This window comes from Penicillium argentinense (genome assembly GCF_028826775.1).
Source record: "Penicillium argentinense strain IBT 30761 chromosome Unknown utg000011l_segment0_segment0, whole genome shotgun sequence".
Classification (NCBI taxonomy): domain Eukaryota; kingdom Fungi; phylum Ascomycota; class Eurotiomycetes; order Eurotiales; family Aspergillaceae; genus Penicillium; species Penicillium argentinense.
The window spans coordinates 695500-709611 of NW_026622670.1; the positions used below are offsets into that span (position 1 = coordinate 695500).

The window sequence follows — 14112 nt, forward strand, 5'->3', positions numbered from 1 at the left end:
AGCGCATTTGCCTGCCCACCACTCCTCAATGCAGGCGGTACTGCTCTTTGTGTATGTTTATCAGCGTGTGGAATTCTTTGAAGGTGACTAATGACAAAATTTTGTCCTTGTTGGCATGTCTTCTCGGTCTTTACGCCTTGTCAATGGATCGCAACAGGACCAGGCTCATGTTGCCATTCTAGGGCCATATATCTAATGAGACAAAATAGCGAATTCGCTATCGGCTGAAACATGCCGCAGATATCTTTCATCATAGCTTCCCGTTTTGTTGTATCTCATGCCAATTCTTTGCGAAAGTAAACTCGCTCAAAACCAGCTTCAACCCTCCTTCCACTTTCCAAGAACCCCATCTTGGGATACATTCCAACATTCTCGTACATCTTGACATTCGTGTAGAGCTCAAGTGCTGTGATGCCTAAATGTCGCGCGGTTCCCTCGACCCTTTCCATCAGGACACGTCCGTAGCCACGCCCCTGGGCCGCCGGGTTGACCACCAAGTTCTTGATCTTGATCATTTTGGACTCTTTGTCCAAAGAGAATATAATCGCCCCTAGCGGTGTAAGTTCCTTGTCTCTCACGACAAGAACATTGTGCGTACGGATGACCTCGTGATAGTCCTCAGTCATAGGGGCTGGGGGTTTCCCGATTCGATCAATGTATTTCGAATATGCCAAATCCACAATCCTTTTTATGGACAGCACATCTTCATCTGTGGCCGCTGAAATTATGGCACCATCTTGGAGAGCTTGAGGTCGAGGATGGTCGGACATTGTGGGGAAGGTAACCATACCCAGAGCAATATCGGTTGCTCGTTGCTCGTCTGGATGTATTGAGTAGGTACTGCTGAATTTGACAGCAGCTTTTCTCATAGAATTTAAGTATCAATGTTATTACATCGATGAATAGCAAGGTTTGCGATAGATTAGCCCGAGGATGACTCACGAGGATATCTTGTCGCACGGACGTCTGGGGAAAACTGCCAAGCGTTGTGAGGGGTGGTGCAGTCACGGACAACAATGCCAGATGACTTGGAGGGCCATCGACATGCTGCTCTTTGAAAATGAAAATCATAGTAGATGTCTGGTCTTCACCAGAACAGAATGAGGAAATATGGATGCGTACTCCTAAGGAAAGGATATCTTAGCCACAACATTGTTGTATCTTTGTCACGTGATACTATCAAGTGGCCGAGCTGTCAACGGCAACTCTCGAGGTGTCCCAGAAACAAAGGAAACCTCCGGGCTACGGTGGACGATAGCGGCCACTGGTCAACTAATATGGTATCGGTATTCGGCCTAAGTTTATTTTGGCCTAAAATTAATGCGCAATTAGCAATTTGACCGGCAGAATTAGGCTGGTGTAATTAACACATTTTTGATACGCACCTCAATTACGTGATGATAATCTTGTGATAACTCAACAGAAGGGATTGTCTAGTTCTGAAAACTATCTGGGGCATACGGTCTTATATACACTAGCGTACTGAATCGGAGATTCAGTATTCCGAATGGAACTTAGTAAGCCTGTTCCACACTGTACTGACTGACCTAACCAGGGTTGTCAGTACCAGACCATACCGCGTATTCTGTGCCAAATATCACATCCTCCCCCACTAGATTCGAGCTCGCCCTCGAGATCAAAGACGGGAGGAACTCAGATAGCAATTGGGTAGTAATCAGAACCGGAGTAAGCATGTCAAACAAAGAGTACCGAAATTAGTTCAGGGAAGAGCAGGGATTCGGTACTCCACGTCTTTGTTCTGTACCAGTATCATCTCCATATCCACCTATTGAAGGATAATCCTTTCAGTAGTGATTCAAAGAGATCAAAGAACGTTTGGTCACCGAATCAAAGACGGTATCAAGGAATGTGTTATGGAAAATCAGTGGGTAAGGGACGTTAGCCTTATAAGGAGTGAAAAGGCTCTTCTGTCTCCGTCTGTAAACATTCAACCACTCATCACCATCGTCAGTCCCTCAGCTGCCCGAGCGGCTTCGGACAGCCTGGAGGAAGCTGCTGTGTCAGCGGCCCGTGAGCGACTGGAATGCTTGTGGTCGCCAGAACCCGCCATCATGGCCGGTTCTCAGAGCGGAGATTCGGTTTCTGGGGATCCTCGCTCCTTACGTGACGGAACGCTGCCCTCTCACCAGGAAGAAGCAGAGGAAGAGGAGGAAGAGGAAGAAGACGAGGAAGAAGAAGAAGAAGAAGAACGGACGGTTCCTGAGGAGGAGAATATTGAAACATCTTCTCCAGTTCCTCGTTGGCTTCTGCGTTTTCAAAGCCAGGTTCCGTTTTTCCAATATTCCGGTCTTCCAACAACCAAACTAGCAGAGTGGTGCATTGATATGAGAGGAAATCCCCTTCTTTCATCATTCACTACCGATGCAGACCGAGCGGTAATTAGGAAGCTGCCTGAGCAACCTCGGTACGTGGATTGGAGGGTGGTGGATGGTATTCCACAGTTCAAAAACTGCAACCGCGCTCAACAGCGCCGAGCAGCAATGGCGCAGCGTTTCGGACAGCTTGCACCTCTGGGTGAGGAGTGTAGCTACTGTTCCTCTGGAAAAGGTTCCTTTGAGAGCTGCCGTGTGGCGATAGATGACAGCAACACTCTGATGTTCCAGGGTAGTTGTCTGTGTTGTGCCTTTCTGGATGGAGGAGCCAAATGCAGCTTCCGTACCATGCGTCCTCTCTGGATAAGGGCGTACGAGAATTCTGAATCCCTTGCAGCTATAGGCTCTGCTCCTTCAACGGTTCAGCGACGAGGTCGTACCAAAGCTTTGGCCAAGACCGCTCCACCTCGTTCTGGCACAGTGATCCGGCATTTGGAACAGCCTACTGCCCCTGTTACTCAAGGCCACAATGGTCAATCCCGTTCTGGTGTTTTCCGAGGATATGGAGCTAGTTCCACTCCGGGAGGCCATTCCCATGGCTTAACTAGGGGTTCTCGTCGTGTTCGAGTCCGTTCCAATATTCAGGAGCATCCGCGCACTTCAGTTCGCCAACGAGCGACATGGGCTGCATACCGAATTGGACGTCGGATCCAACTTCTAACCCAGAAGCCACCTACTCAGAGGTAGTGGTCTTTCGGAATCAGAGAGAGAGCAGAACTAAGAGTCGTAGTGGACATGGTTGAATCTGTCTCTTCTTAATACTGGATCAAGTCAGGGTTTCGGTCTTTGGTTAGCTTCCTTTGGCGCGTGGATTTCCGGATGGGTTTCAGTATCTCCAGAGCGCTCCTGCCCTCCTGGCGTCGGCCAGATGTACTGTATTGAAATGAATCCAATTCAGTATTCAATTGTCGTTCGGTAACCTTTCTAGCAGCCCTAGTTTTACGAGTTTCCGCTCCTTCTGTATCTTCTTTACTTACAGCAGGGCCTTTTGCTGCGGAAGATTTGACAGCCCTCACGGTACGTTGCTGCTTCATTCGTTTCTTCGAAATGACACGTTCCGTGATAGCCTCATCCTCCCCCACTGAAACTGAATGTTCCCCTGAACGTTCACGTGCTTCCCACTCAGCTCTGGTGATGGTGGAGAGTTCTGAGTATGAGGGGGGTGTAGGCTCCTCGCTGTCTAGGATCTTGCGAATTTCCTGTGGTTTGTGTAGCGTGTAGCCCGCTTTTTGAATAGCCCGCTTTGCTAGTGACGATGTCCACAGCCTATCTGGATTATCAACTTGCGCTTCGATAAGCCTCGCTCCGTTGATCAAATTCCTCAAGACCCTTCCTCCTGGTTCGGCCAGCGCATATGTGCCCAATGGATGCGCCTTCAAGATCTGGTAGGGGCCGTACCAGCGGCAATCCAGCTTCTGTCGATACTCATTCCGAAGCAATACCCATTGTCCTGGTTTGAAACTCGTTTTGGTCACAGCTTCATCCCTAATTCTCTGGGTTTTGATAGCTCGATTTAACAGAAGCTCATTTGCTTTAGACCGCGCATGATTTATCAGACGGACTCGATCTTCCCAATCTTGGAAAGGTCCTACTGAGTCGTCCCATTCCGAATTCTCGTCACTCGGAATCCTTGGATGTTCTCCGTACACCAGATAGTACGGGCTCACACCGAGCACACTATGTTCATGAACCCTTGCGGCAAAAAGAGCTTGCGGTAGGTATTCATCCCACAGTCGGGTTGGTTTACCCATTAGGTATTTTGTCAGCATCCGGCCCAGTATCCCGTTAAAGTTTTCAACTTTCCCGTTCGTTCTGGGGTGATACGGGGTGGTGGTCCGGTGCTTGGCTTTCAAAAGTTTGATGTAATATTCCACTGCTTTAGCAATCAGGTTCCGGCCATTGTCGGTAATTATTTCCCGTGGTGCACCGTATTGAATGAAGATATCCTCGTGTAAGAACTGGCCAATGGTTTCTTCCGTGGCATCCGGTACAGCACGAGCCACAGTCCAACCAGTAGCGTAATCAATGGCGGTGATGATCCATTGGTTACCGTTCGGAGTCTTCGGTAAGCGACCCACAAGATCGATCCCCCACCTTTCAAACGGACGGATTCCTTCCTTCACAAGGTGCTGTGCAGTCTCTCTTTCCAGGGATTCGTTTAATCCCTGGGCAACCTGACAGTTTGGACATCTCTTAACAGTTTCCTGGATGTCAGTTCGTATTGTCGGCCACCAGGCGCGGGGCCGTGTTACTCCCTGAAGACCAGGATATCCCAAGTGTCCAAATTCCTCGTGCATTCTGCGCACGAAATCCTCTCGGAGGGGCATTTCAAGATATGGTGCCACCACCCCGTCAGCATGTGTGAAAACCAGTTGACGGTTAGTGTCCGCATCAGCTCTCATTGGTAATTTCACTGTTCTGTAGCCGAGGTGTGGTGCAAATTTTCTGACGTATCGGCTCAGCTTCTTGTTGGTAGGGAGGTGTCCAGAACGCAAGAATTCCTCAGTGGCTTTGAGCCAGTCTTGTTCTGAAAAATCCCCTACTGTAAGAGTGTTTAACTGAGCCACCCAGTCAGGGCGATCTTGAGCTATATTGGCTGGTGTGTCTTCGACGAAATCCGGCCGCCGACTGATTGCATCTGGAACCACAGCTTCTGACCCCTTTCGGTACTGAATCTTAAGGTCATACTGCTGAAATTCATCCACCCATCTAGCCAGTCGCTTGCTATATGTTTTAGTTGTCTGGAGGTATTGCAGGCTGGCATGGTCTGTGATGATTCTTGTGGTGGTTCCGTTCTCGATGTATCGATCCCACAGTCGGAGTGCTTCCTTGATTGCAAGCAGCTCCTTTTCATGGACCGGATAATTCAGTTCTGCGGTACTCAATTTTCGACCGTCAAATGCTACTGGATGCAACTTTTGATCCTCGCCTTCTTGATACAGTACGAAACCGATAGCCCATTCTGATGCATCGGTCTCGATAATGAAGGGTTTGAGTCGGTCTGGCTGCATCAGAACCGGTGCAGTAACCATGGCTTCCTTAAGATTCCGAAAAGCCAATCCTGCTGCGGTGTTCCATCTGACAGGACGAAATTTTTTTACCCGAAGCTGAGCATCAGCTTCTTTTAGAAGCTCATGTAGCGGTGCTGCAATTCGTGCGAAGCTTCGGATAAACCGTCGATAATATGTGGCGAGACCAAGGAACTGTCGAACTTCGTGCACATTCCTTGGCCGTGGCCATTCCTGGATGACTTTGATCTTTTCTGGTTGGGTACGAACTGTTCCATTTCCGACGATATGACCACAGAACTCTAGTTGCTGGGTAGCAAATATGCACTTTTGCGGTCGTGCATATAATTGTTGCTGTTCCAATAGCTGTAGGACCTGGTCAAGATGTCGGTAATGGTCATTCATTGATTCAGAAAAGATTAAGATGTCGTCCAGATACACAACCACACACTTTCCGAGAAGTGGCTGTAAGGTTTGATTCATCAAAGTCTGGAATGTGGCGGGTGCATTGCACAGCCCGAATGGCATGGCGAGCCATTCGAATTTCCCCCAGACTGTGTTGAAAGCTGTCTTCGGAATGGCGGATTCTTCCATACGAACCTGCCAATATCCCGACGCCAGGTCAATCTTTGACAAGAATTTAGCCTTACCGATGATATCAAGGAGTTCTTGAACCCTCGGTAAGGGATAACCATTCTTCAAAGTGACCTCGTTCAGTGCTCGGTAATCAATACACATCCTCCATTTATTGTCCGGTTTCCGAACAAAAACGACTGGGAACCCCCATGGACTTGCGGACGGTTGGATCAGGCCCTTCTGAATCAGATCCTCAATTTGGCGGCCCAACTCATCCAATTTCTCCACGGAAAGCGGATATGCATTAATATTCACAGGGTTGGCGTCCCCTGTATCCACCTCATGCGCGTGGTCACGTTCTGGCGGTAGCTCCTTCGGCAATTCTTCCGGAAAGACCTTCTGATGCTTCAGAAGAATCTCCCTAACTCTCGAGTCGTCATGGTGCGGAACGACCAGCTTGAATTCCGAACCCTCAGCCTCATCTTGTGTAGGCTGCACAAGAAAAAGATAGGCCTGAGTAATGCGCTTCCTCAGAGCGCGTCTCACTTGCTTTCCTGTAAGCAAGTCGAACGAAGCTATGCCCTTCGTGACAACCGGGCTGCCCTGCAGCGGCAGCACCGTATGTTCCCTTCCTTGGTCATCTCGAATCCGCATTTGCGAAGTACGCCAACTTAGCCGCGGGTCGTATTTCCGAAGGAAGTCTCTGCCTAGGATCATATCATGTTCTGGGATATCAAGAACCCAGACATTGATCCTTCCGAACCATCCTCCAATCCTTACAAGGACTGTAAAGGATCCATGGGTGGGGATCTGTCCGCCATCCGGTAATCGTACCGAAAGCGATCTCCCACCTTTCTGATACTGAATCTCTCCCCCCATTCTCCGCACTAACCTTTGTGACGCAAAGGTGTGGGAGGCTCCTGAATCAAGGAGTATCTTAACAGCGGTTGGTCTAGCTGTTCCCTGTCTTACCGTCCCTGCGAAATAGATCAGCGAGTCTCCTATAACGTTGAGGCTCGCGTCCAAAAGCTCTCGTTCCGACACTACAGTCTCTGAATCAGAATCCGAAATTGCAGTTTCTGAATCTGATGAGTACTCAGGATCCAGAAGATCCTGTACTTCCAGAGGCTTCTGTCTAGAGGCTTTGTCCATTTGGTCGATCAATGCCTCCACATTTACCGACCACTCACTTTTCCCGACGGCGATGTCATTGTGTTCTGCGTTTTCCTCCTTGAGGTTTGGCAGTCTCTTTTGTAATGTCCAGACAGGCCGCAATTGAAACAACGGCCTCTTGGAATCCTGGGCTTTGACTGCTCACCCTTCTTCTCTGATGTCTGTTTGAATTCTTTCTTCCTCCCTGAAGTGGATCCTAGCGGTGCACCTTGCATGTATGAGAGGTCCATAGGGTCACCTGTTATTGATACAGCATGTCCTCTAGTAGCTCCCTCTTCCAGGCCCACAAAGGCTTTCACAACGGCGTTCCATTCGGTAGGATGCTTTGGTAAAGCATGCCACCGGACCTGGAGATCTGCCTTGGCACCATGAATCAGATCCGCTATCATCAGGTCTTCGGACATATTTCTGAATTCCAGATCGTCTGCCGCTTGGCGTAGGTCGGCTGCATACTTATGAAAAGGAGTTTGGTTCCCCTGGGTCATCCTTCGGTATTTGGCATACCTCTTTTCCGGACTGAGGTATTCACTGAATTGTTCTTCAACCCAAGTTTTGAACTCTTCCCATTGCATGCCTTGAATTGATTTTCTTCCGTACATGACCCGCCATCGGTCTTCGGCAGCTTTCCGGAGATTCGATTTGGCTGCAATAATTTTCTGAGTATCTGAGATCTCGACTTCGGTAAGCCCTTCCACATCCTGGAAGTGGCGCTCACACGCGAGTATCCATTTGCGCGCCGCATCGTCCTTGAATTGCCCCAAGTACTCAGGGATTCCCACTAGGTCCTTGAGGAGTGCCTTCCGAGTCTCCCAATCTGCTCTCCCAGGAAGGAGTCCAGCTGTGCTAGCTGTTCCACGGATGGCTGATCCTGAGGAGTTACTCGGAACGTTGGCTGCCGCTTCGGTAGCTCTTTGTTGTTCCTCCTGTCGGCGCTGACCTTCCTGGATCCCCCACGCCAAGGCCTTGATGGTTTGGACCTGGGCTGTCGGGTTTGTAGCGGATAGCCACTGAACGTACTGGGCTTCCGCCATGTCTGCTGGGAGTGCATGCAGAGCTTGCATTGTCCCAGGTGATATGGCTCGTGACAATTGGGGGTTCGGAACGGCCCCTGGGGTACCAATGGTCTCCGGTATCGTCCCTTGGGTAGGACCCGTGGTTTCGCCCGATTCCATAAGGTCTCCTTGATTGGACATAGGGATTGTATAAGAACGATCAACAGAATAAAAGATTGAAGAAGCAGTATCAAAGAAACGCAGAACAAAATTGAAGACATAAGATAAAATTCAGTATAGGATGGTTCTTTCCGACTGGATGGTCACTATGAGTTGTTCTCATAGACACTCTTTCTCAGCCGATTCCGAGGCACTATTTATGCCCTCGAAATAGCACTTCCACTTCATGTTGACAAGGAGATTTCAACTGAGGGGGTCCTCTCGTATTCACTGAGTCCGCATCTCAGTAGCCAACGCCTACCAATGGGCGTTCAAGAACAGTGTCGACTTGCCGTTCTTTCCACAAGAGGTCGTCATAGGCTTCAGAATGAGGGACAAAACACACGCTTCCACTAGCCTTGCTCGCTCCTAGCGGCTTCCTGAGGCGTTTCCCCGCTCGAAATAAGATTTCATGACGTCCTCGATGTGTACCGAGCGTCACGGGAGGAGTTGACTGTCCTTATTCCGGGGTAAATGGTGCTCCCACATCTCATGGTAGTCCAACTGTGGAAGAGTATTCTCATTCCTGCTCCTTATCTGGCACCCTCAGTCTCCTGTTCAGGCCCTTGATCGAACTTGGGCACGTAGACCGAAGTTGATGGCGAGTAAACAAAGCTCGCATATTCCGAAGAGCTTTGGCCGAAGCTCATCAGAACGAGCAGTTGCCCGCCGGCCAACACACCACTGGGCCTGCCGTAGGAGGCAGGCCTAGTAGGACATGCTACCAGATGTGATAACTCAACAGAAGGGATTGTCTAGTTCTGAAAACTATCTGGGGCATACGGTCTTATATACACTAGCGTACTGAATCGGAGATTCAGTATTCCGAATGGAACTTAGTAAGCCTGTTCCACACTGTACTGACTGACCTAACCAGGGTTGTCAGTACCAGACCATACCGCGTATTCTGTGCCAAATATCACAATCTTAATATGTGTGGGAAATTTGTCACCACCACCAACCACCAACCGTCCTGCACACATAAGTCAACTAAACTCGGATCCTAAGTCAATCTGCCTGAACCCTCAAGCTCACCAGACTTATACCCTAAGCACACAGTGTCTAATTCTCTTAATCTGCCTTCCTTAATTATTTAGAATCTATAGTTAGGTTAATTATAGTGAGCTAGTCAGTAGAAGAAGAGTGATTTCCTAGTCAGCTAAAGGAGCATAACACTTTAATATACTCTTAGCTCCCAGCAAATAACGTAATCAACAGGTGAGTGACGCACACGGGCGAGTGACGCACCCCAAAACACCATAATAAATGCGATAAATTACAACATCATATCTCAGCAACCATAGACTTACATGACTTCAGAATTTATCTCAAGTCTTTCCTAATCATCAAAGGCAACATAGGTTCATATCAATTATTTTAATTATCATCTTGGTATGATTACAAAAAATTACAAGGTAATCTCGACCTTGAGCATGTAAATATATATCCCCCCATGAAATTTTAAATTTAGGGTCCACTACAGTACTCAGAATCTTCAATTATGCTAGCTAGCTTCCAAAGTAGATTCCACAGGATGTGGTTGTTGAGACATGACAATATCATTTATCGCATTTACTATGGTGTTTTGGGGTGCGTCACTCGCCCGTGTGCGTCACTCGCCCGTTGATTATGTTACAAAACCAGGCTTTTGTTTAGTCATAACAGCCTTAAATTTACGATAGCTATAGGGCATGGCGCATGGACCAAGTATACTCGTGTGTTTCAACTCACCATAATGATATGAATGCTATACTGGTGTAGTACAGTCCTGTTACAGACCACCCTGTAGGAAATAGCCCAAATACCAATTACCCATCAAATCTTAGCCCGGATGCAAATACGATAGTGGTTGGCCCAGTGGCCGCTATCGTCCGCGATACCGGGCGGCTCAACTTTGAAAGATAAGCATAGACACCAAACAATAATCTCGCAGCCACGTGGCTGGCCTCGGACGCGTGGTGGATAATGCTTCTTGGGCGTTCACTTCACACATACCGTACCACAGATGAAGATGGAAAACATCATGAGTATTCACAGTTTGCTTCCACACGGCATTGAGCATTGATCAATTATCAACCATGAGACCAATGGTTGCCTAGAGAAATGTTTTCGGAATCATTGCAGCAGAGTGCCTCTTTTAAATTTTATTTTATTTTATTTTATTTTATTTTATTTTATTTTATTTTATTTTATTTTATTTTATTTCATTTTTTTGACACCTTTTACTCGAGCGCTCAAAGCTTCCATGGATGCTTAGCGGTTTAGTTGAGGTCGTACACTAGGATATATATCGTCGTATTTCACGGATGTGCCGTCCCAAGTTTTGGGTCCGAAATCCGAAAAGAATCAAACGAAAATCACAGATCATATTCCTCAACCTCGGCTGGATTGTGATCTACTAAGCTGACTCAACATTTAACAGGGGCCAACCAACAGCCATACTCAGTGCCCTTACATCTATGTGATAGGGAGCAACATCATACCTGTCAATCGCGGCGTGCATTACCACCGCAAAGCAATCCTGAGACAACATTGAAGGGAGCTGAGTATGCGGGGTTGCGTTAATATCTGCATCAGATATGCGCCAGTTTTTGAGTCGGGGTTAAAATCACTGAAGCGTCAACGGCCTGGCTCGGTCGCAAAAATGGGATTCGTTGCACAGCGATCGACAGATAACAAAGCGCAAGATAATCCAGCAGCAGAACGAGCAACTGAATGCAGGTGCTACTACAAGAGTCGAGAGATTCGAGTTAAGATACTTGAATTATTCACAGCTACTAAAGATACTAGACCCAGACCCGGTTTGATATTTTCCATCATGGTTCGATGGTTCAGCTACTTGCTCACTATTGACAGGCTAGACTAAACGGGTACCTGGCCGAGCAGTGCTCCACCCGAGCTCGGACATGGTTTGAATCCGAACCCACCGGGGCACTATGGGGCCGAAGGAGCACAATCCACTTCTGTACAGTATTTAAATCGTGGGTTTGGTGGCTTCATGGCTGGAGGATTTGTTACGCTTATAGGACGTTGGTGGAGAGGATAACCTTGCTGCCTTGTAGGTGCTGACGCTGACTTTTTCAACGTCGTTGTGCGTGACCAAGGCTCATATTCTGATCAAGCGTATGTAGTTGACACCGTTGTTCCTGATGCCCAAGTCCATGCATTGTGATATGATTAGAATGCCCATATAAGGAACATGCACCGTGTCACTGTCCGGTCAATGCATATTCGTTAACCATCAACCACATGGCATCTGGCAACCCGAGGCGGAGAGTCTGGCGTATGTGCATGATGCATTAGCATCAAACCCCGACCTCGGCCTCCGATCGCTCCTTCAAGTCTCCAAGGTCCTCACGGTGTCGCAACATCAAAAAAAAGCTTCCGCGACGAATACTACCTTGGGGACCATCGGCGAAGCCCAATGAAGATTCGTAAATCCCCCGTGGAGTAGACTACACTAAAGGAACAATCTCCTTGTCACCTATGATTTAGGCCAGACCCAAAAGCCAAGCCGGGATAGCACCCACCGCGAAACGAATGCAAAACTCGTTTTAGGAATTCCTTCATGGCATCCAATTGGATCTTTTTCCGGGCTGATTTTATCTGACGTGATAACGGTGGCGCAGGGGGTATAGCTCGAGTTTCGTGGGCTCAGCGACGTCGGGTATTCCGAGTGTGTTCTTTGACGCGATCTGATAGTACGTATTGAGCATCTGAAGCAAGGAGTATTCACGCAGACTACATTTAGACGGTCATGATATTCGAAAGAATTTCGTAATGCGCTAACACCATAAAATACAAACTTTATCTATATACATCTTTATACAAATCGTGCTCGGACTCATGTACGGCGCGTGGTATCGGATCTTGAAGCTTCATCATCAGAAATCACCTCAATATCAACCTGCTTCATAATACTCGGATGCACACCGCGCGGGGACTCAGGCTCACTCGAGAAAAAGGTACCGCTATGCGTCGTTTGACTCTGTTCTAAGATGCGGTCGACACTGCCATGCTCCACGTCGCGCGGCCGTTTCAAGTTGCTGAGATTGCTGCGGATCTTGCGCGATTGCGTATTATCATTCTGGGCTGTTTGGCGGTGGCTCAGCTCGTAGGAACGCGTGATACTGGAAAATTTGCGGACGGAGGAGATGATCAGCGGTCGGATGCAGGGGATCGAGGACGTGATGATAATGATTGCGTTTTCGACGTAGCCCCAGCGGATGAGCTCGATGCCGCCTGTTGTGCCTAGGTTGGTGATGCTGGGGAGGGTGTCAAGTTTGGTGGTTTTGATGATTGAGGCGACCATTGCGCTGGTCACAGTTTTAGTTGAAGCTGGAAGAAGTTAGGGATAAAGAGAACTTACACAATGCCCAAGCTGAGAAGCACGATCAGACTGATTTTGATCCGGAGCTTTAGGTTGAGGTTCCAGAAGACCACGGTCGGGAAGACGGCCAGGAACAAGTCGGTGGCCGAGTTGAACGCTGGTGCAGATTGGATTAGACATGAACCGGACACTGTTCCTCTCGGATAGTGTACTCACTGTTGGAGAAATAGGCAAATTTGATCACAGCCGCATCATCACCGCAGGTGGTCTTGACGGTGGGATCCCACAGGATATTGACATTCTTGCAGATGCTCAGCGGGAGCACCGCCGACGCAATGTTTCCGGCCAGTTGAATCGCCAACACAATCCATAGTGAGATCTGGTATGCCTTCTTCGTCCCGAGCACCGCGACCAGGTATATGATAAAGGACGTTCGGGCGATGGTAGTGCTCAGGGTGACGATGGGGATCTGAATGGCGATATACTTCAACACCAGCGAGGTGTCATGGGTGAATGGATCGCCGAGGGGCTTCCCAAAGCCGTGCTGAACGGAGAGCGTTAAGAAAACGGTTGAGGCAATTGCCGAGATCTAAGCACATAGTGTATCGTTAGTGTCTCATCGTACCAGAACATCATGAAAACCCTATACCGATGCGATGATCATCAAGACATCGTCCACGTTGAAGCGGTTGATCTTGATTTTCGCGAAGACGCGGAGAATTACGATCAGCGCGGCAATGATCACCGCGACCCAGATGCCCCGTTCCAGGGCTGGGCCATGGTTCGGCGTGGTGTCAGTCATTGTCGATGCGGCCGGGCACAGAGTCTGGGGATGATCGAGGTCTTCAGGACATGGCAGCGAGGTTGTTTCAATTAAGAAGAAACTCGGACAGGGTCGACGATAGCGATTACACTTTTTTCGGGGTTTCCAGAGTCTCCTGGCTGGAAATTTGGGCCTTTCGGGGAGGAGGCTCGGGTCTGGCGCAGTGTCACCGATTTTGTGCAGCCACCCAGCCATTGGGTGACCCCCGACGCTGCTAAACGCGGTGTACCCTTGGTTGGATTGGGATGAGCAGCCAATAACTGTATGTGTCTTCCGTGGAATTTCTCTCAGCTCGACAAATGTGGCTGCCGCATCAATAATTCCTTGGACCGGGCGAACTCTGATCGATTAACTGCTCCACTTTGGCCCAAGGGGATCGCCGTGATAGGGCTAGAGACCGTCGATCTGAGACACTCAATCGCCCGGAGTCCGGGTGTGCCTTGAAATGCTTACCCCATTCGGCCCAAAGAGTATGGACAAGCTCCGTGGCTTTCCGGGCACCCAGCCTTAACGAGTGTGTGGTTTCTAGAAGATTGCCCTTTCCGTTACGCATTTCCATTTCCGTAGGCCATGACTGCATCGCTGGCGTCAATTGCCA

At 48.7% G+C, this 14112-nt stretch overlaps 4 protein-coding genes across 4 annotated transcripts; 1 reads left to right on the top strand and 3 right to left on the bottom strand.

The window, feature by feature from the left end:
- Window positions 1-275: 275 nt before the first annotated feature.
- N7532_011271 (GNAT family N-acetyltransferase) lies at window positions 276-770 on the bottom strand (the record flags this gene model as incomplete). Its single annotated transcript, XM_056623762.1, has 1 exon — window positions 276-770. One exon carries the CDS (start codon window positions 768-770, stop codon window positions 276-278), a length of 495 nt encoding a protein of 164 aa, XP_056468750.1.
- Window positions 771-2072: 1302 nt separating this feature from the next.
- N7532_011272 (DUF3716 domain-containing protein) lies at window positions 2073-3080 on the top strand (the record flags this gene model as incomplete). The annotated part of the gene is made up of 1 exon (XM_056623763.1): window positions 2073-3080. The coding sequence occupies one exon, from the start codon at window positions 2073-2075 to the stop codon at window positions 3078-3080; it is 1008 nt and encodes a 335-aa protein (XP_056468751.1).
- Window positions 3081-3287: 207 nt separating this feature from the next.
- Window positions 3288-8181, bottom strand: N7532_011273 (reverse transcriptase family protein; the record flags this gene model as incomplete). The annotated part of the gene is made up of 3 exons (XM_056623764.1): window positions 3288-3317; window positions 3371-6531; window positions 7296-8181. The coding sequence occupies 3 exons, from the start codon at window positions 8179-8181 to the stop codon at window positions 3288-3290; spliced, it is 4077 nt and encodes a 1358-aa protein (XP_056468752.1).
- A 4024-nt stretch (window positions 8182-12205) lies between these two features.
- N7532_011274 (uncharacterized protein) lies at window positions 12206-13493 on the bottom strand (the record flags this gene model as incomplete). The annotated part of the gene is made up of 4 exons (XM_056623765.1): window positions 12206-12677; window positions 12731-12848; window positions 12908-13280; window positions 13341-13493. 4 exons carry the CDS (start codon window positions 13491-13493, stop codon window positions 12206-12208), a joined length of 1116 nt encoding a protein of 371 aa, XP_056468753.1.
- Between the last annotated feature and the right edge of the window lie 619 nt (window positions 13494-14112).